The 17,025-nt window shown below is 45.6% G+C and overlaps 1 protein-coding gene across 1 annotated transcript; it reads left to right on the forward strand.

The window, feature by feature from the left end:
* The first annotated feature begins 6,382 nt into the window (after positions 1-6,382).
* Positions 6,383-9,595, forward strand: GJD2 (gap junction protein delta 2). Its single transcript, XM_002917807.4, has 2 exons — positions 6,383-6,928; positions 8,007-9,595. The coding sequence occupies exons 1-2, from the start codon at positions 6,858-6,860 to the stop codon at positions 8,899-8,901; spliced, it is 966 nt and encodes a 321-aa protein (XP_002917853.1). The 5' UTR covers positions 6,383-6,857; the 3' UTR covers positions 8,902-9,595.
* The last annotated feature ends 7,430 nt before the right edge of the window (positions 9,596-17,025 follow it).

Consider the following 17,025-nt stretch of genomic DNA (forward strand, 5'->3'; position numbering starts at 1 on the left):
TGGAATCACCTGGGGTTTTTTTTTCAAAACTATCAATGCATTGGGCTCACCTCCAGAAACGCTGCTTTAATTGGTCTGGGCTACAACCTAGGCACTGGGATTCTCCAAAGCTCTCCAGGTGGCCCTAACGTACAGTAAAGTTTAAGAACCATTGTGTTAATGTAATTCTTGTATTTCCACAAGTAGGACCACTTTCCAGATCAATAAAAGAAGCAAGTACTTGCTTGGTGCGACCTGAGAAGGCTCAGAACATCCTTACCCCAAACAGCTATTCTCTTCTTCTGTACAGTGTTCGGAAAACTACCTAGAAAATTTCATTTCTTTGAATGAAGGCTTTGCAAGTTAAATGAGGATAATTCCTCTGAGAAGGATAATACATTAAGTGGTTCTCAGTTATTAACACTCTGGTATGCTTGTTTATCGGATTACTTTCCTTTATGGTGGTGGAGCAAGGGGTAGGGAGTGGGTGAAGCACACGGTGGGAGGCTCCACCGTCACTAGGTTGAGGATTCAAGGGGAGTTCCAGGGCTGGGAGGTATGACCAAAGGAAGTCTACAGTCAAGGTGGAATGCTGATTTTATAACAAAAAGAGAACTTTGGTGTGGGATTTTGCAGGTCAGCGAAGATTGTGAACCGGATTAAATGGGCAAGTTGGAGGCTGTGGTCTTGACAAATCCTTGGCTGACTATCAAAACACTGCAGTGAGGGAGCTGAGCATGTGGTGAGGAATGAGTGAGGGAGAGCTTCTTTCCAGTCTCGCCCCAGCTCCAGAAACAAGAGGCTTTCCATACCAGACTTGGATTTGGTGCCTAAAAGTGATCAGAAAGCAGCTAGGTGGACAAAAGCTAGAAAACCACAAAAGCCTCTGGGCTGGGGAAAGCCTGAGCCCGCAGTCTTGGCCAAAACAGAAACGGGCCGATTTCAGAGGGTCAAGATACCAGGCAACCAGGAGAATACAAGTATGATTATGAAAGCAAGAAATAACCTTGAAAATAAGCTCCAGATCTTAAAGAAGGTTCCTTTCAGGATCAATATCAATTCCACATAATTATCTTGACTATAGACTTGAAGCACCAGGATGAAGCCAACTTTTAGCAGCACACTGATAGGGAAGACGTGCGGGAAGGGCACATGTGGGAACTAACCTCCATTCTCCCAGTTTAACAACTCTGCCAGGGGCAGGTCCTACCCACGTGCGTTTCCCTTGTAATTTCCTCATCTCTTTTATACAGCCTGGAAATGCACTCAGCTGGAAGCCCAGCTATATCCTGCTTGGCTGGGACGCTGGCTGGACAGCAGCAGTGAGCGTGTGGAAAGGCGGGTGCCCAGACCCCAGGCAGGCTCTTCTGCGCTGTAGCTGAATGACTTTGGAATAGTCTTGACCTAAAAGAAATCTCTTCCTGCAGGTTTAATAAGCCCCCCTGGGAAGCTCCTGATGTGAATGGGAATCACGACTTGACACAGACGTGAAAGATGATGTGTCAGCAGGGCTGATTCGATTCTAAATGGAGTGTTAATTTATTTGCTGGGATTTCACGCATCTTCTTTGGCCACAATGTCATATTACGTTACTCTCTGAGATATTACTACACATAGGTATATTCTCTGCACAAAGGTGGGGAATTTGTACATGTGATTTTTAAAAGGGATATACACCCTTTTACTCAAAGCCCTGACACACAGAAGACATTCAATTTCCCCACTATTTGGATACACGGTCTCCTGGGGCTAAGACACGGCTTCACATTTGGGACCATGAGATTGAGGAATAGTTTTGGAAGGTAACAGGCTCTGGGAAGTCCTAAGCCACACAGCAAGCCACCACATTCACAGCTACTTATAACTGTGGGTTGAACAGCTTTACTCCTACAGGAAATATTACTCTGTAAATTTTGTCCAGACAGCAAAAACAGAAGTGCTTCCCTAAACATTTGGGCTGGGGCTTACATGTGGGTAAGGGAGCACAAAAGAAAAAAAGAGAGAGAGAGAGAGAGAGAAATCACTTTGCAGCAAAGAGGAACAGATTTCATTGGTCACTTATGTTCTTTTAAGTCTCACAAGACAGGTTGGGTTTGCCCCCTCAGAAGACAATTTGATGGCTTCATTAGGAAACAGATGTATGTAGGCCACTGGGGGAGATAAAGCTCAGTTAATCCTAGCTGTTTGTGAATGAAATGTGGAGGACTTTAACACAAAAACCAATCCCAAACTGAATGCAGTCCCTTCTGAGGCACACAAATCCCAGAGGCTACAGAAACTGCCGCTTCCCAGAATCTATGTATCCAGGGCTGTGGTCAGCTTCCTGGGCTGCCTTGCCTCTCTGATGGGGCAGCGTGCGGCTTGCAAACTCAGCAGTGTTCTCTGGGTTAGTGCAGTGAGTGCTGGGACCACAGTGAGTGAAAGCAGCACCCAGTGAGAGCTGGGGGCTGGTGGTTAGCAAAACAGCTTTCTAGTAAGGGGCTCAGGCTGCCCCAGGTGTGTAGAGACTTTCCCTTGGCAAAAGGGAACCCCTTTCTCCTCTCAGTTTGAATGTAACTTATGATCACAGGGAAGACAGGACCCACCTCTACTCAGGGAATGTGCAGCTTCCCCAGGTTGAGGGGAATAGAGAGTCAGAGTAGCCACCCTACTCCTTCAATGAATTAAGTTTCCACAATGCTAAAGACACTATGGAAAGTACCATGACCTATATAAGGCATGCCTTCTGTTCCTAAGAACTTACAGTTCAGTAAAAGAGAGGTCAATAGATTCACTTTCATTCTTCCACCTTCAGCAAAGTTCCTAGGGGGGTTTCTTTTACCAAATGTTTGAAGCTGCAAAGCTAACAGGTTCACCTGGGAAACTGTGGTTAAGAAGAGAATGAAATTCTAAGTACATATAAGGATAAGAGCAAATCCAGATACACCCATGTAATAAATTGAATCATCGTCAGTAACTCTCTATTCTCTCTTGTATTAGAATATGCATGCCCTCTGCCCTTGCCTTTACAGTTTTCTCCACTAAATATAGAGAATAGTTTTCTGTTCTATTCGTGGAAATTACTGTTTAGTAAGACACTGGCCTTTGCAAAGCCAACAACACAGGTATTACTTTCCTTTAGATGTTTACTGATTGGTATGTCCCCTTAATCCAAACCACTTTAATTCCCTTTTCCTTCTTCAAAGGTCATATCTTCCAACTTTTTAAATTATTTGGGCTTCTTCTCTAGGACTCTTAAATAGCACTTTCTTCATAGCTTTTTCCTTACGTGTATAACTTTAGGCAATCCATGTAATTGGGGGTCAATTTTTTTTAAAGATTTTATTTATTTATTTATTTATTTGACAGAGAGAGAGAGACAGCCAGCGAGAGAGGGAACACAAGCAGGGGGAGTGGGAGAGGAAGAAGCAGGCTCCCAGCGGAAGAGCCTGACGTGAGGCTTGATCCCAGAACTCCGGGATCATGCCCTGAGCCGAAGGCAGACGCTTAAGGACTGAGCCACCCAGGCACCCCTCGGGGGTCAATTTTAACACCTGGGAAACAAGATGATGGGATTTCCTGATTTCTAGGACCTTCTCTGCCCTAATACTCACAGAAACAAAAGTTCTCAACTTTTTATTGTTATCAGAGTCACTGGCAAGAATTAAATGAAAATGCAGGTACTTAAACTTCACTTCCATAGATTTTAATTTAGCAGATTTGGGGTGGGAGTCCAGCGTCTGTTTTTTTAATGCATATCCCCCAAATGGTCTAATGTACAACAAGGTCTATTCTGTGAGCTCCATTGTTTTTCATCTAAAACCATGATTTGCATAGAGGACGATGAGTTTTAAATAAAAGCTAAAGGAACAAACTTCCCAGTTGATTTCAGTGGGGATCTTTGATCAGAGGGAAACTGAGACAGTGAGAATCAGCTGGATGAGATAACACTCTGAGGACATTCCTAAATGTCTGACTCCTCATAGAACCTCTCCATATTTAATGCAGCACTCTCGGGGCAAATTCTTAATCGAATGTGGCATTGATCAGGCTCAAAAAAGGAAACAAAACATAATAAGTAAAACAAGTTATGAGTGATTTAAAAAAAATAAAACAGCTTGGGGCACCTGGGTGGCTCGGTTGGTTGGGTATCCAGCTCTTGATTTCGGCTCAGGTCATGATCTCAGGGTCCTGGGATCGGCTCCATGATGGGCTCCCCACTCAGCTGGGGGTCTGCTTGGGGGTTCTCTCTCTCCCTTTCCCTCTGCTCCCATCCACTCGCATTCTCTCTCTCTCTCATGAATAGATAAGTCTTTTTTTTTTTAATGAAATAGTTCATTGTTTTCAAGGTGTGGCGGTGAGAAGGTTTTCATATAAAAAAAATCTACCAAATCTAACAGATGAGTCTTTTAAAATATAGGTTCTATGTATAGAGGTTTTTGAGCATTTATATGTGTGTTCACATGTTGCGTCTATATGACATATTAAGCTGTATTTTGAAGAACAAACTAACGTAGTCATAACTTAGTGCTTGAAAATTGCACTGTAAGAACATTTAAAATGCATTTCCTGCACTCTATGGCCTTAAGATCATCATCTTTAAGGGTTTGCTAAAGCCACATGCATTGAACATAATGACTTTGAATTGTGAAGTGTATTTTAAGACATTTGAAGATGTTAGATTTCCTGTGAGGCTTGTCTCACTCATTCACCCCTGTCTAAGATCCTTTACTCCAAAAGAGTCTGCCAAAGGAGAGAATACAGGGAGCCAGGGTCTAAGGAAGCAGGAGTGAAGTCTGAGAAAACACACGAAGTCTGAGCCGGGGGTTCCCCATTCCATCTGGAACCGGATTGGATAATAGGATATACATCCAGCCTCATCTTTGTGTCTCTTCTTTGCCCAGCAGGAAAGAAGGAGCACCTGCCTTAGCCCTAATGTTCCATTCATACGCTATACCCTTCCCATTTTAGTAGACTCTTTAACTTCTCTGCAATGAAAAACTGCTTCCTTGGGGTAAAAGTGTCTGGCCTAGGAGAAATCTCACTGATCCCTCTTGCACTGAATATTGAGTTGTGCCTTGAAAGTCATTTTACACAAAAGCGCAGCGTGAGTGGACTCAAGCCCATGCCTGGTACCCTTCCTCCCAGTTCCGGGGCCACCTGCTTCCCAAACACCTTAGTTCCCTAGAGCTGAAAGCTTATCACGGTGTGATTTATGTAAAACACTTATGTGCTATGATCCCTGTGGATAATGCAGGCTCCTAGAATGAGTTAGCAACCCTTTTACAAAGTTGTATTTTTAAAAGGGTGACGACCACTTACCCATTGTGCTTTGCGTACATTTATATGAATCACTCCCAACTACTGTGTCTCCTAATACTGACCCCTGAGCTAATTAGCAGCCTGGTGTGATTGTTTCTACTTTGTAGCAACCAACTAAGCAGTCGCTCTGGATAGAACTGACAATAAAATGTAAATTTAAAGACAGAAACCAGGATCTGTTGGTTGAGAGGAAAAAGCCAAGACCAGATAAGCGAAGTGAAGATGGGGTGAGGTTGTCATCAGTTTTGTTTCTGGTAGCACAGTCCTGGGCCTCCTTAAATTCAGATTCAAACCAGGGTTAACCTGAGAATTACCCCCATTAGCAAATAGATAAACGCATAAATAGATGAACGCATAAACAAATAAATAAATGGATTTCTAAAAAAATAGCAGAGCATCTGCGTTTGTGCTGGGGAAAGCGAGACCTTAAATCACGGCCACCCACCTGCTCACGCGAGGCACTTCCCAGGTGTAGACTTGTGTCCAGACCTCTTCCTCAGAAGCAGCTTCACACCTGCGTTTAAGCTTTGGCCTAAATGGACCCTCCTCAAGCCTTCCTCACCCCAGCATCGGACCCACGGAGGCACCGGACTGCAGGCTCGCTCTCTGTCACTTAGTCCCTCCACGGGAGAATTAAAAGTGTCCTACTGTCGCTCCCACTCACCTCCCCCCAACCAGCATCTCCATTTAGACAGGGACTTTGAGTTGTCTCCCGGAAGACAAAGAGCAAAAAGGTGAGGGACTTACGTAGAGAAGCCACACGACCTCCTAGCGTCCCTCCCCACACCCACGCGTCTGCTCCCGGCTCCCCCCTCCTCCTGCAGGGGACTGGCGTTCAGGTGAGGTTACCTGGGCGCCTCGAGAAGCCCCGAGGGCCGCTGCGATCCTTCCTCCCGAGGTCGCCCCACTCCCCGCCGGGCCCCCAGGACTCTTGCCCCCCTCTCCCCACGCGCGCGTCCCCTGCCCCTCGGGCTCCAGCGCGCAGCGACAGCCGCACGCCGCGCTCGGCTCCCCTCCGCCGACCTGGCGTGACGCAGGCAGAGACTACTTAAGGGCGGATTAGAGGCGGCGGCCGCGGATTCCCGAGCCCGTCAGCCAGCTCCGCGCGCTCCGCCCGGGCCTCGCAGGCGGCAGCCCAGGGGCGCCCGGTGCCCGCTGAAGTGCCAGGCGCGGGGGCTGGTGCCCGGACCCTTCGCTGGCCCCCAACCCCGGGGGTGAGACCGCTCTCGGGCGGGCGAGAGCTCGCGGACCTGCACGCTGCCGCCCCCGCCCCGCCCCTCTCCCGGGCATCCGCAGGCTCCAGACCTGATCCCGGGACGGCGCGGGAGGTTGGTGCCCGCTCTCCCGACTGCGCCAGCTGCCCCATCGGTCGGGGAGCGCTACGATTTCTTTCCTCATTTCCCTCTTTTAAGTGCAATAAAAGGGAGAGGGGATTCCTGGATTTTTAAAAAATTTGTTTGCTTCTTTAATTGGGGGTCAAGTGCTCCCAGTCGGGAGGTGCGGCCCAGGGAGGGGCCAGGAGCGGGAACGTGCCCGGTGCTGCCCAGTCTTTGTCTGCTGCCTCCGGATGCACAGCGATGGGGGAGTGGACCATCTTGGAGAGGCTGCTGGAAGCCGCGGTGCAGCAGCACTCCACTATGATCGGGAGGTAAGGGCGCTGAGCCGGCCGTCAGCGGGCCCCGTCGGGCGACCCCCGGGAGTCCCTTCTCACGTCCAGACCGAGCCCTGACAGCCCCCAGTCCATCCACTGCCCCTTTCCCATCCTCTTCCATCCGTGCGCCTAGTGTCCCTGGGTAATTGTGCACCCCGTGTCCAGTGATGCCCCCCTCCCCCAGCTGCTCCCGATCTGCTCTCCTGATCAGCTCTCCTGATCAGCTCTCCATCCCTTCTCCTTGAAGCACCACTGGGGGGTTGACTCTTCTCCCATTAGAAAAGGAGTTGTTGGCTCAGTCGTGGTACCCCCACTCTCCGGAGTCAGAGCCAATCTCCATCCGGTTCCCTAAATAGAATGTACAAGGAAGGCAGGATTGTGTTTGGACAGAGAAGGGCAAATGGGGAGATGGATTTGCTCTTCGGAGCAGATGTATCTTTCCCCCCAAAATATTTATTAAGCTAAACGGATTTGGCTGTTAAAACTTACAGTATCAGAAACCCACACTCCCAATTGATACTTTTGTGTTTATATATATAATATATATATATATTATATATATATATTCATATGTGTATACCCTATATATATCTATGTATATATGTGGATAGATATTCATAGCTATCTGTTTATATACAGCATTAAGTTCAATATTTATACTGAGGGTTAACTAAATATCCACTTGGGAGAGTTATATGCACACTCTGTGTATAGACTTTGAAACATGTACTCTGTTCAGATATTCCATGTGCATTTGCCATATCCAGAGTGAAGGTGTGTCTTTTGCCTCTGTACATTCCATGTATACAGGTGAAATTTATCTGTGGCAATACACCATGTCCAGCGTATGGAGGTATATACACTTGAGACCCTTGTAATATGAAGTGTTCCAGTCTACCAACAACCAGCAGAAAGGGAAGGGCCAAAAAAGATTTCCTAGATTCCCAGCTCAGTACCACACAGGGATGGACAGCTCCCCAGTAAAGGACTGGCACAGGGAAAGGAGAAGCAGGGGTTTCCTAAGTCAGTGACTCAACCCTTGAGAACCTCTCTCCCTCCCTCTTCCCCTGCACAGGATCCTGTTGACTGTGGTGGTGATCTTCCGGATCCTCATTGTGGCCATTGTGGGAGAGACGGTGTACGATGATGAGCAGACCATGTTTGTGTGCAACACCCTGCAGCCCGGCTGTAACCAGGCCTGCTATGACCGCGCCTTCCCTATCTCCCACATTCGTTACTGGGTCTTCCAGATCATAATGGTGTGTACCCCCAGTCTCTGCTTCATCACCTACTCTGTGCACCAGTCTGCTAAGCAGCGAGAACGCCGCTACTCTACTGTCTTCCTAGCCCTGGACAGGGAACCCCCTGAGTCCATGGGAGGTCCTGGAGGAACTGGGAGTGGAGCCAGTGGTGGTGGCAAACGAGAAGATAAGAAGTTGCAAAATGCCATTGTCAATGGGGTGCTGCAGAACACAGAGAACACCAGCAAGGAGACGGAGCCAGATTGTTTAGAGGTTAAGGAGCTGACCCCACACCCATCAGGGCTGCGCACTGCAGCGCGATCCAAGCTCCGAAGGCAGGAAGGCATCTCCCGCTTCTACATTATCCAAGTGGTGTTCAGAAATGCCCTGGAGATTGGGTTTCTGGTGGGCCAATACTTCCTGTATGGCTTCAGCGTCCCAGGGTTGTATGAGTGTGACCGCTACCCCTGCATTAAGGAAGTGGAATGTTACGTGTCCCGGCCTACTGAGAAGACTGTCTTTCTAGTGTTCATGTTTGCTGTGAGTGGCATCTGTGTTGTGCTCAACTTGGCTGAACTCAACCACCTGGGATGGCGCAAGATCAAGCTGGCTGTGCGAGGGGCCCAAGCCAAAAGGAAGTCAGTCTATGAGATCCGCAACAAGGACCTGCCCCGGGTCAGTGTTCCCAATTTTGGCAGGACTCAGTCCAGTGACTCTGCCTATGTGTGAAGGGGCAGGTTTGGGGAAAGCCTGGGGAATGAAACGTAGCCCCGAGGCAGATGTCTGCTTAGAGAGTGGCTGATTCTGCCCTCATTTACCATCGAGATGTAGGACAAGACTAGTGAAGAGAAGACCTTGCATCAATGGGAGAGGAGAGAAAGTAGAATCATTGCTACACGTCACACCATCAGTTCCTCCAGAAACCATCGGGTTAGAGTGATGAGATGGATGAGTGGGACTTCTTTGGGTCCTCTTCATTTATGGCCGGTCTGATTCTGATAACAGTGTACTTGCACAGCTACCAAGTAGGACTTCGCTCTGCTGAGCTCTATATCCTGGTGAATGGCGTGAGACAAATACTTCATTGGTACAAAATTTGTGACCTATCTCAACACATCCCTTCATCCTGGGCTGCAAGACAAACATCCTTGAGGCATCTTCCGTGTACCTCCCGCATCAGCATGCCCCTCTCCCTCAACCCAGGATAGCATGCCAGCTTTTTTTCTGACTCTGGCCTTACAGTAGACCTAATATGGTTAATCTGCAAGCTAGAGGGAATCACAGGGGGTGCTTTTTGGAAAATGGCCATGGAAAAGGTTTGCATTAAAGCCCCATCTGACTAGCCCTTAGTCATTATGAAAACCTTCGGAATGTCTCAGTATTTCCAATTTTCTAACTCAAACTGCACTGGTGCTGTTTATTAGGGGCAGGGTTTGGGTGGGAGGGAGGGGATTGCAATATGCAGCTATAACACTTCTGTGAGATGGTTGTTGCACTGTTAGGCATGTGGTTATGAGCTTTGGGATATTTCTGCCTTCCAGCTTGTGGACTTCGGCTAGCATTAAAAATATTTTGTCGTTGTTGTTAATATCAAGGGTGTCTACCTGAGCCACAGCATTTCTAACTGATGTATTTCACTCATTTTCATACATAGTTTCGTTGTGCAACACAGGTGCACTTCATTTTGCCATGGTTTGAATTTACCTGTGTGCTCACACCAGAGACCTTAATCAGCCCATGTGAATCCCAATTTATTATTTTATCAGTTATTTCTGAAACACACTCACAAGCCCTAGCTTGAAAAACCTGGAATGAAACACTATTGGCTAACATGTGTTTATGGATGTTTATTTGAGACATATACCAAAGGTTCAAAAACCTGTTTCTTTGGACTGTAAATATGTTTCCTTCTCTTTGCTCTTATTTATTTGAGTGCCATACACTACCTTTCACATCCACTGTGTATTTAGTTCAAGCATTGGCCAAGAATAATATTTGGATAATTGCTTTTATGAAGCCCTCTATTTCCTTTGCATTATCATTTATGATTTTTGATTTAGGTATGGACATGATGTAACACACAACTGAGGATTTGTTTAAAATAAAGTTCTTGCCTTTTTTTGTAAAATGGGAAGAGTCTGCATTTTTCTATTTTCATTGGGGTTTCTATTTATTTAAATACATGTACGCAATTTTTTTGTTGCAAATTCAAAAGAGCAGAGCATGGGGGGGCAGGATGTGAGGAATGGATGACCTGTAAAGTTCAGTCAGCCGCTAACAGAGGAGAAGAGGCTGGTACATTTTGGGATGTTTAGAAGAGTGTGATGAGACATTCAGAGAGTAGAATTTACTAAGTCCTTTCCCTGTTAGCCCAAGATTTCTCTGCTTGTCTAGGGATATTTCTTTTATACTATGTCATATTAGCTCATTCCAGGAGTAGAATATTTTTTCCTTTCCGTCGGACTTTTCTGCCCTGGATTGTCACATTTGACAGGTATGCTGTGCTCCCCATCATCTCTTCAAGGCCTGATGTTTAAAATGATGCTAACCTAATAGCCAAACAGAACCTTCTAGACTAGCACTGCTCAATACAACTTTCTGAAGTGATGGAAATTTCTACTCTCTGTGTTGTTCAATATGGGAACAACTTAGCTCCATGTGGCTATTGACCTCTTAAAGTGTGGCTAGTGCAACTGACAGACTGAATTCTAACTTTATTTAATCTTAATTAATGTACATAGTCATAACTGGTTAGTTGCTACTGTATTATACAGCACTGTTTTAGACTTTCAATCTTTTTGGGGGGGGTTCTTTCAAAGGAGACTGATGTTCTGCTTATACGTCATAAGATATTACTTTTTAGTCACACATTTCACTATGATTTTTGGCTATTTCTGTCTACATGTGGTCCCATTAGCTTCACGTTCTTGCTCCAGTTCTTTAACGCTATTCACCTTGTTCCACTGAGCACTTGGTCTGAACATTGTGAAGCAACGTGGAATTTCCTGGATGATTGTTTTTCAAATACAATTGTGGCACCCTTTAACTATAGCGGAGCAGATGCCAATTTTAGAATGAAAATATGTTTATTTCAATCTATAGGTTTCCATCTGCAGTATAAATAGGCAGATGAAAATGATTATCCCTGAGTAAAAAAACAGATCCTCCTCTGTTTTCTGTTTGGTGAGCTAAAAATGTTTTAAGACACCTCCCAGAGATGGAGGAAGAGTGTTGTTTGAGAGCTCTTAGCATATGCTTGGGTGTGAAAGAAGTAGGAATCTGTGTGGAAAACAAGGGCTGTTGTATTTATGCTGTGATATAAGATTAGAAGAACGGTAGTGTATCAGTGGGGCTGATCTATTTCAGTTCTTTGATGTTTCCAAACACCCACAAATGGAAAGATTATTAATTCACTTGTCAGAAGTGGAGGAGGGAATACACCTTCCTCTGGGCATACAGAGTCATCCCTCAGAATGACTGATGTACGTCAGTCTGATTCTGTTGCTTTCTACTTAATGAAGAAAATATGCCGATGATTTGATGGTTCACAGAGCTGTGTGATGGATGTGACCTTAATCTAGTTGTACTTTGAGAGAGGACGGCACCAATATATTCTCTTAGGTGTAAGAGACTTTTGGTGAGCTGCAGGCCCTTCTGGCCTATGTATGAGTGTGCGTGTGGGTGTGTGTGTGTGTGTGCACGCACTTGCACGTCCACATTGGTAGGGATAGTGGGTGCCAATGTAAATGAACTGGATTTAAAAATTTGGAAAACTAGCCTGGACAGACCAAAGTTACTCAGTCTGGGAAAAGAGAAGCTGAAGGACAGAATTTATAATTTTTAAATCTTCAAATATTTAAAGGGTTAAAAAAAATGAGGGACAACAGCTGTGCTCTCTAGCCTCTGAGGACAAAGGCAAAGGACTAGATTTAAAATTGAGGGTGCAGGAAGTTAGGAAAACACCAGAAAGAACATCGTTTCTCTTTTACCTTTCCTTNTTTTTTTTTTTTTTTTTTTTTTTTTTTTTTTTAAGAGAGAGAGAGCACATGAGCAGGGGGTGAGGGGGTAGGGAGCAGGTTGGGGCAGAGGGAGAGAGAAAGAGAGAATCCCAAGCAGAGAGGAGCCCGACCAGGCCTTGATGCGGGTCTCGATCTCACGACCCCGAGATCATGACCTGAGCTGCAATCGAGAGTCAGATGCTTCACCGACNTCAGATGCTTCCCCGACTGAACCCCCCAGAAGCCCCTGCTTTTTTTTTTTTTTAAAACACTGTTTCTTCTGCAGGGAATACTTGTCCCACCACCTCCTTTCACTGAATGCTCCTGTTCACCCATTAAAACCAGCTTGGGTGTCCACTTACACAGGAACCTCTACTAAGCTCTTGTCCAGGCTGGCTTAGTGACCTTGCGCTGAGCCTTCATAAAAGTCACCGTTACTAGCTGCATGAAGATGAGACGTTCCTAGATCAGTATGTGGATCTTGATGGTAGCAACTGGGCCTTACCCATGGCAGCCATATGCAACATCGATTGTCAGTCTTCCATCTGACAACGGTCTTACAGACTCGGCGTGAACGAAAACTAAAAACATCCTGTGAAGACATGAAGTCAAGTCCTTTATGACATAGTTGAAGAGCCCCAACAATCTAAAATCAAGACAGTGGGTTTCTTGGAAAATGGCATAAGCATTCATCTTAGAGGATTGGAATATCTAGGAAATAGTATTTAGATTGGTTTTACTTTCTTTATATTTTACCAAGTGTGTGTTTTGTTTGTTGTTTTGGTGGGTTGGTTTGTTTGTTTTTTTGCCATAACAAAATATCATGGACTGGATGGCTCCGATAACAAAAACGAACTTTCTCACAGGTCTGGAAGCTAGATGTCCAAGAGCAAGGTGTCAGCCGGTTTGGTTTTTTCCAAAGGCCTCTCTCCTTGGTCTGCAAGTGGCCTCCTTCTTGTGCCTTGTTGCCTCACGTCATCTTTCCTCAGTGCGCACGGGTGAACCCCTGAGGTCTCTCTGTGGGTCTAAATTTTCTCATCTTATGAGGACACTAGTCAGATTAGATGAGGGCCCACCCCCATGGCCTCATTTTAACTTAATCACCTCTTTCAAGGCCCTATGGCAAAATACAGTCATATTCTGACCTGGGGGAGCACAATGATACTATGTGTTTTCAAACTTTTAGGTACCCTGATGGTTAGAGGGGCTGTGTAATCCATTGCACAAAACAGGATACCTTAGAGAAGGAAAAGGGGCAGAAAAGCTGATTGAACGGTAAGCCAGAACAACGGGTGTAAATTGGATCCATCCTGAGCAAACCAAGATGTGTGGATACCTTATTTAAGACAATAAATGGCCATGGAGCTCCTGCTTCGGGGCCTGGAAGCCTGAGATAATGATAACCTGCCTTGGCTCTTGAGAGGGCTGTTAAAGCTACATTTCCAACAAAAAGATGAACGTGTATGTCAATAATAATGGGAAAATAGTATTTAAAAGACACCAATGCCTTTGGCCCATTCCTGACCACCTAGATTGGAATCTCCAATGTGGAAGCCTAGCCATCAGGATTTTTTTTTTTTATTTTCCATACCCAGGGGATTCAAATGTGTGGTCAGGGCTAAAAACAGCTGAGTCAGAGACGTCAGTGTAAAATGATGATGAGAATCAGGTATTTGGAGGGGAAAGGAGGAAGGGAGGAAAAGGGCAGTATGATGTTCTCCCAAAAGAGCCGCCCTGTTTCTGTTGTGTGTGAAGTTGGTGATGCAAAGTTATAGATGGACGACTAACCACAGTTCTCAAATCTTCTGGAGTGGAAGCAGTGGCCATGGCCGTGAGAGGGCCTGACCGAGGGTAAAACCTGGAGTCGACTGAGGAGGAGCCCAGGATGGAGGTCAGAAAGAGCTGGCTAGCAGAGGGTAGTTACAAAGTGGTATCATGAAGTTAAGGGGACAGAATCTCCAGGAAGAAGATCTGCTATTCGTTCAATTCAATTTACAAAATACCTAAATAAAAGCTGGATAAAAGCCTGGAGAAATTCCATTAGATTTGGTGAGTGGGTGGGATGAGAGAAAGTAGAAACAGTGAGCACAGACCATCCTTTGCCTGAGCTACTTCCAGATCTCCTGCAGGTTTCGTGGAAGCAATTAAAATTCGAGGGTAAATCATCAGTCCCGTCTCAGCTAGGGCTCCGATACTCAGGCAGGCATGGCTAGCCAGCTCTGCCACCCACCACTCAAAGCTATGTTCATTTAGAAGATCACTGCACACCAGCTAGACACGTTGCACAGAAATGAGTAGTTGTGGCTAAAATGTACTCAGCTTTGGACTTGAGGGCTGTGGGCAAGGTCAGTTCGTAAATCCAGAGATCTCTGAAGGATGTGGATGCCAAGTATCAATGCATGACTTGCTGTTGTGAATCAGATCCCTTATTGACCCAGGCCAGGGTTCTAAGTCTCTGACCACCACGGCAAATGGAGCAGTGAAGAGCGGAAAAGTTCTTCTCTCTGGCTTCAAAGACCAGGGATGCTTTCTCAAACACATTTATTTAATTTAATAAAGAACCTAGCATCTGTAAGGACACCCCAAATCCCCAGTTCCCAACCCCTTCCTTGAAAGTCCTAATTTCCAAAACCAATAAGCAACAGAAAGTCATTCAATCCAATTCAGTGCTTTCTTGAACATCGAGGGTGCGAGAGGGCCTGGACAGGATTTTAAAGGACATATAGACCGGTGTGACGCACTTCCTACCCTCACAGGGCTTGCAGACTGAGCAAAATGAGACAGCTTCAAAAGGCAGAGTTTGAACTGTGCCATACTCAAGGCTCAAAGCATTCTGGGATCCAAGGAGGGAGACATCACATTCAATGTGCGCCTGTGTGTGCGTGTGTGTGTGTGCGTGTGCGTGTGTGTGGTTGGGTAGGGGGTGTGGGGCAGGTATAGAAAAACTTCACCAAGGTGGCACTGAAATGGGTCTCCTTGAAGAAGAGAGAAGTGGGTAGGGACCAATATAAATGTTCTCCTCTGGCAGAGAAGCCTGGGGATACATGTGGAAGACCGGGGGATTTTGTTTTGCCTGCAGTTCACAGAGAAGTAGTGGGAGGAGGGTTCGGGAAATGAACAAACTGTATTTGTACATCAAGCAAAGAAAGCCACAGTGAATTAGGGAGACATTGTGAAGAACCCCCCTCCCTTTCGACAAAGCTCCTTAATGTCACCATTTTGAGTACTTCCAAGTCCCCAGGCATCAGCCACACTCTTCCTGTCTGACGAGGCAGAGATCCCATTTCGGGATCAGCTTTGATTTGGAAAACACATTTCCATCTCAAACAGTAAGGGATTGGAGCACATATCCAGGGGGATGGTTGGGGATTTGGCAGCATGGCCCCATTAGCGTTAGTGGGGGTTAGTCTGCTAAATCCCAGACACAGAACAGAATCCTTATGTTTATTCACCAACGGTGACCTTTCTGCTGTAAATTGATACAATATTTCAGAATCACTTAGAACCGATTAAGCTTTGCGGCATCTCCCTGTCCTAAAAGGGAAATCTTTCTGAAAATTGCTGCTGTGTGCACTGAAATGTTTGTATTTTGGGGCGACTCTGGCCAGGAGGCACATATGGACACCTAAATATACATTTGGTGAATGTTGATACCTCTGAGACTTTTGATCTAGCGAACTTTATCCGTTATACCTGTCTCCAGGTAGCGGCCAAGGTTTTACAAATGATTGTTTTTTTAAAAAAATTCTTCCTTTTTTCATAATTTTCTTTTTTCTTCCCTCCATATTTTTATTTTTCCAATGACAATAACAGAAAAAAATCATTGAAGGCTCTTCATGTGACATCCGAATGGTCTAAATAGTTTTTATTTATTTATTTATTTATTTATTTATTTATTTGACAGAGACAGCAAGAGAGGGAACACAAGCAGGGGGAGTGGGAGAGGAAGAAGCAGGCTTCACGCTGAGCAGGGAGCCCGATGTGGGGCTCGATCCCAGGACCCTGGGATCACGCCCCGAGCCAAAGGCAGACGCTCAACGAGTGAGCCACACAGGCGTCCCTGGTCTAAATATTTCTATTCATGATCTTAGTAATAGCAAATATGTGTTAAATATATTCTCTCTTAATCCTTACAACAGCCCTGGAAGGAGAATGCTAAGTACTGATTACACCCATTTTTCAGTTGAGGGAACCAAATGTGGGTGTTAAATCCACATGCCTAGGTTATACAGCCAGTCCATGGTGTGTCTAGATTCCAGCCCAGGCAGTGTGATATTGAAGTCACGTTTTAATAGTTTATGACACTACTTCCAAGAAAGCTCTGCTAGATGAGGTCTCAGGAAACCTGACTCATTGGTCTGATAGTTTTAATTTTTTATTTAAATTCAATTTAGTTAACATATACTGTATTATTAATTCGGGGGGTAGAATTCAGTAATCCATCAGTTGCATATCACACCCAGTGCTCATTACATCACGTGCCCTCCTTAATGCCCATCACCCAGTTACCCCATTCCCCCCCCACCTCCCCTCCAGCAACCCTCAGTTTGTTTCCTAGAGTCAAGAGCCTCTTGTGGCAAAACCATGGTTATTTTTAACACAGAGGGGACAGAACCCAGTTCTCTGACTTGAAGTCTGGGGCACTTTCCAGTCTACATGGCTTCCTGACTCATCGAATGTTAAGCTCTAGATTGTCAGGGAAGAAATCTAGAAATGATAGAGAAATGACTGTAATCTCAAAAAGTGATTTCTAATACTTCTAAGGAGGTCGCAGGGAAATGTGCTGGCCAATCTTTAGGGGAAGATGTTGGCCTTGGTCTCTTGGGAACTGAGATGTCTTCAGTGCAGTTAGAAC

Source organism: Ailuropoda melanoleuca, chromosome 5 (genome assembly GCF_002007445.2).
Source record: "Ailuropoda melanoleuca isolate Jingjing chromosome 5, ASM200744v2, whole genome shotgun sequence".
Classification (NCBI taxonomy): Eukaryota; Metazoa; Chordata; class Mammalia; order Carnivora; family Ursidae; genus Ailuropoda; species Ailuropoda melanoleuca.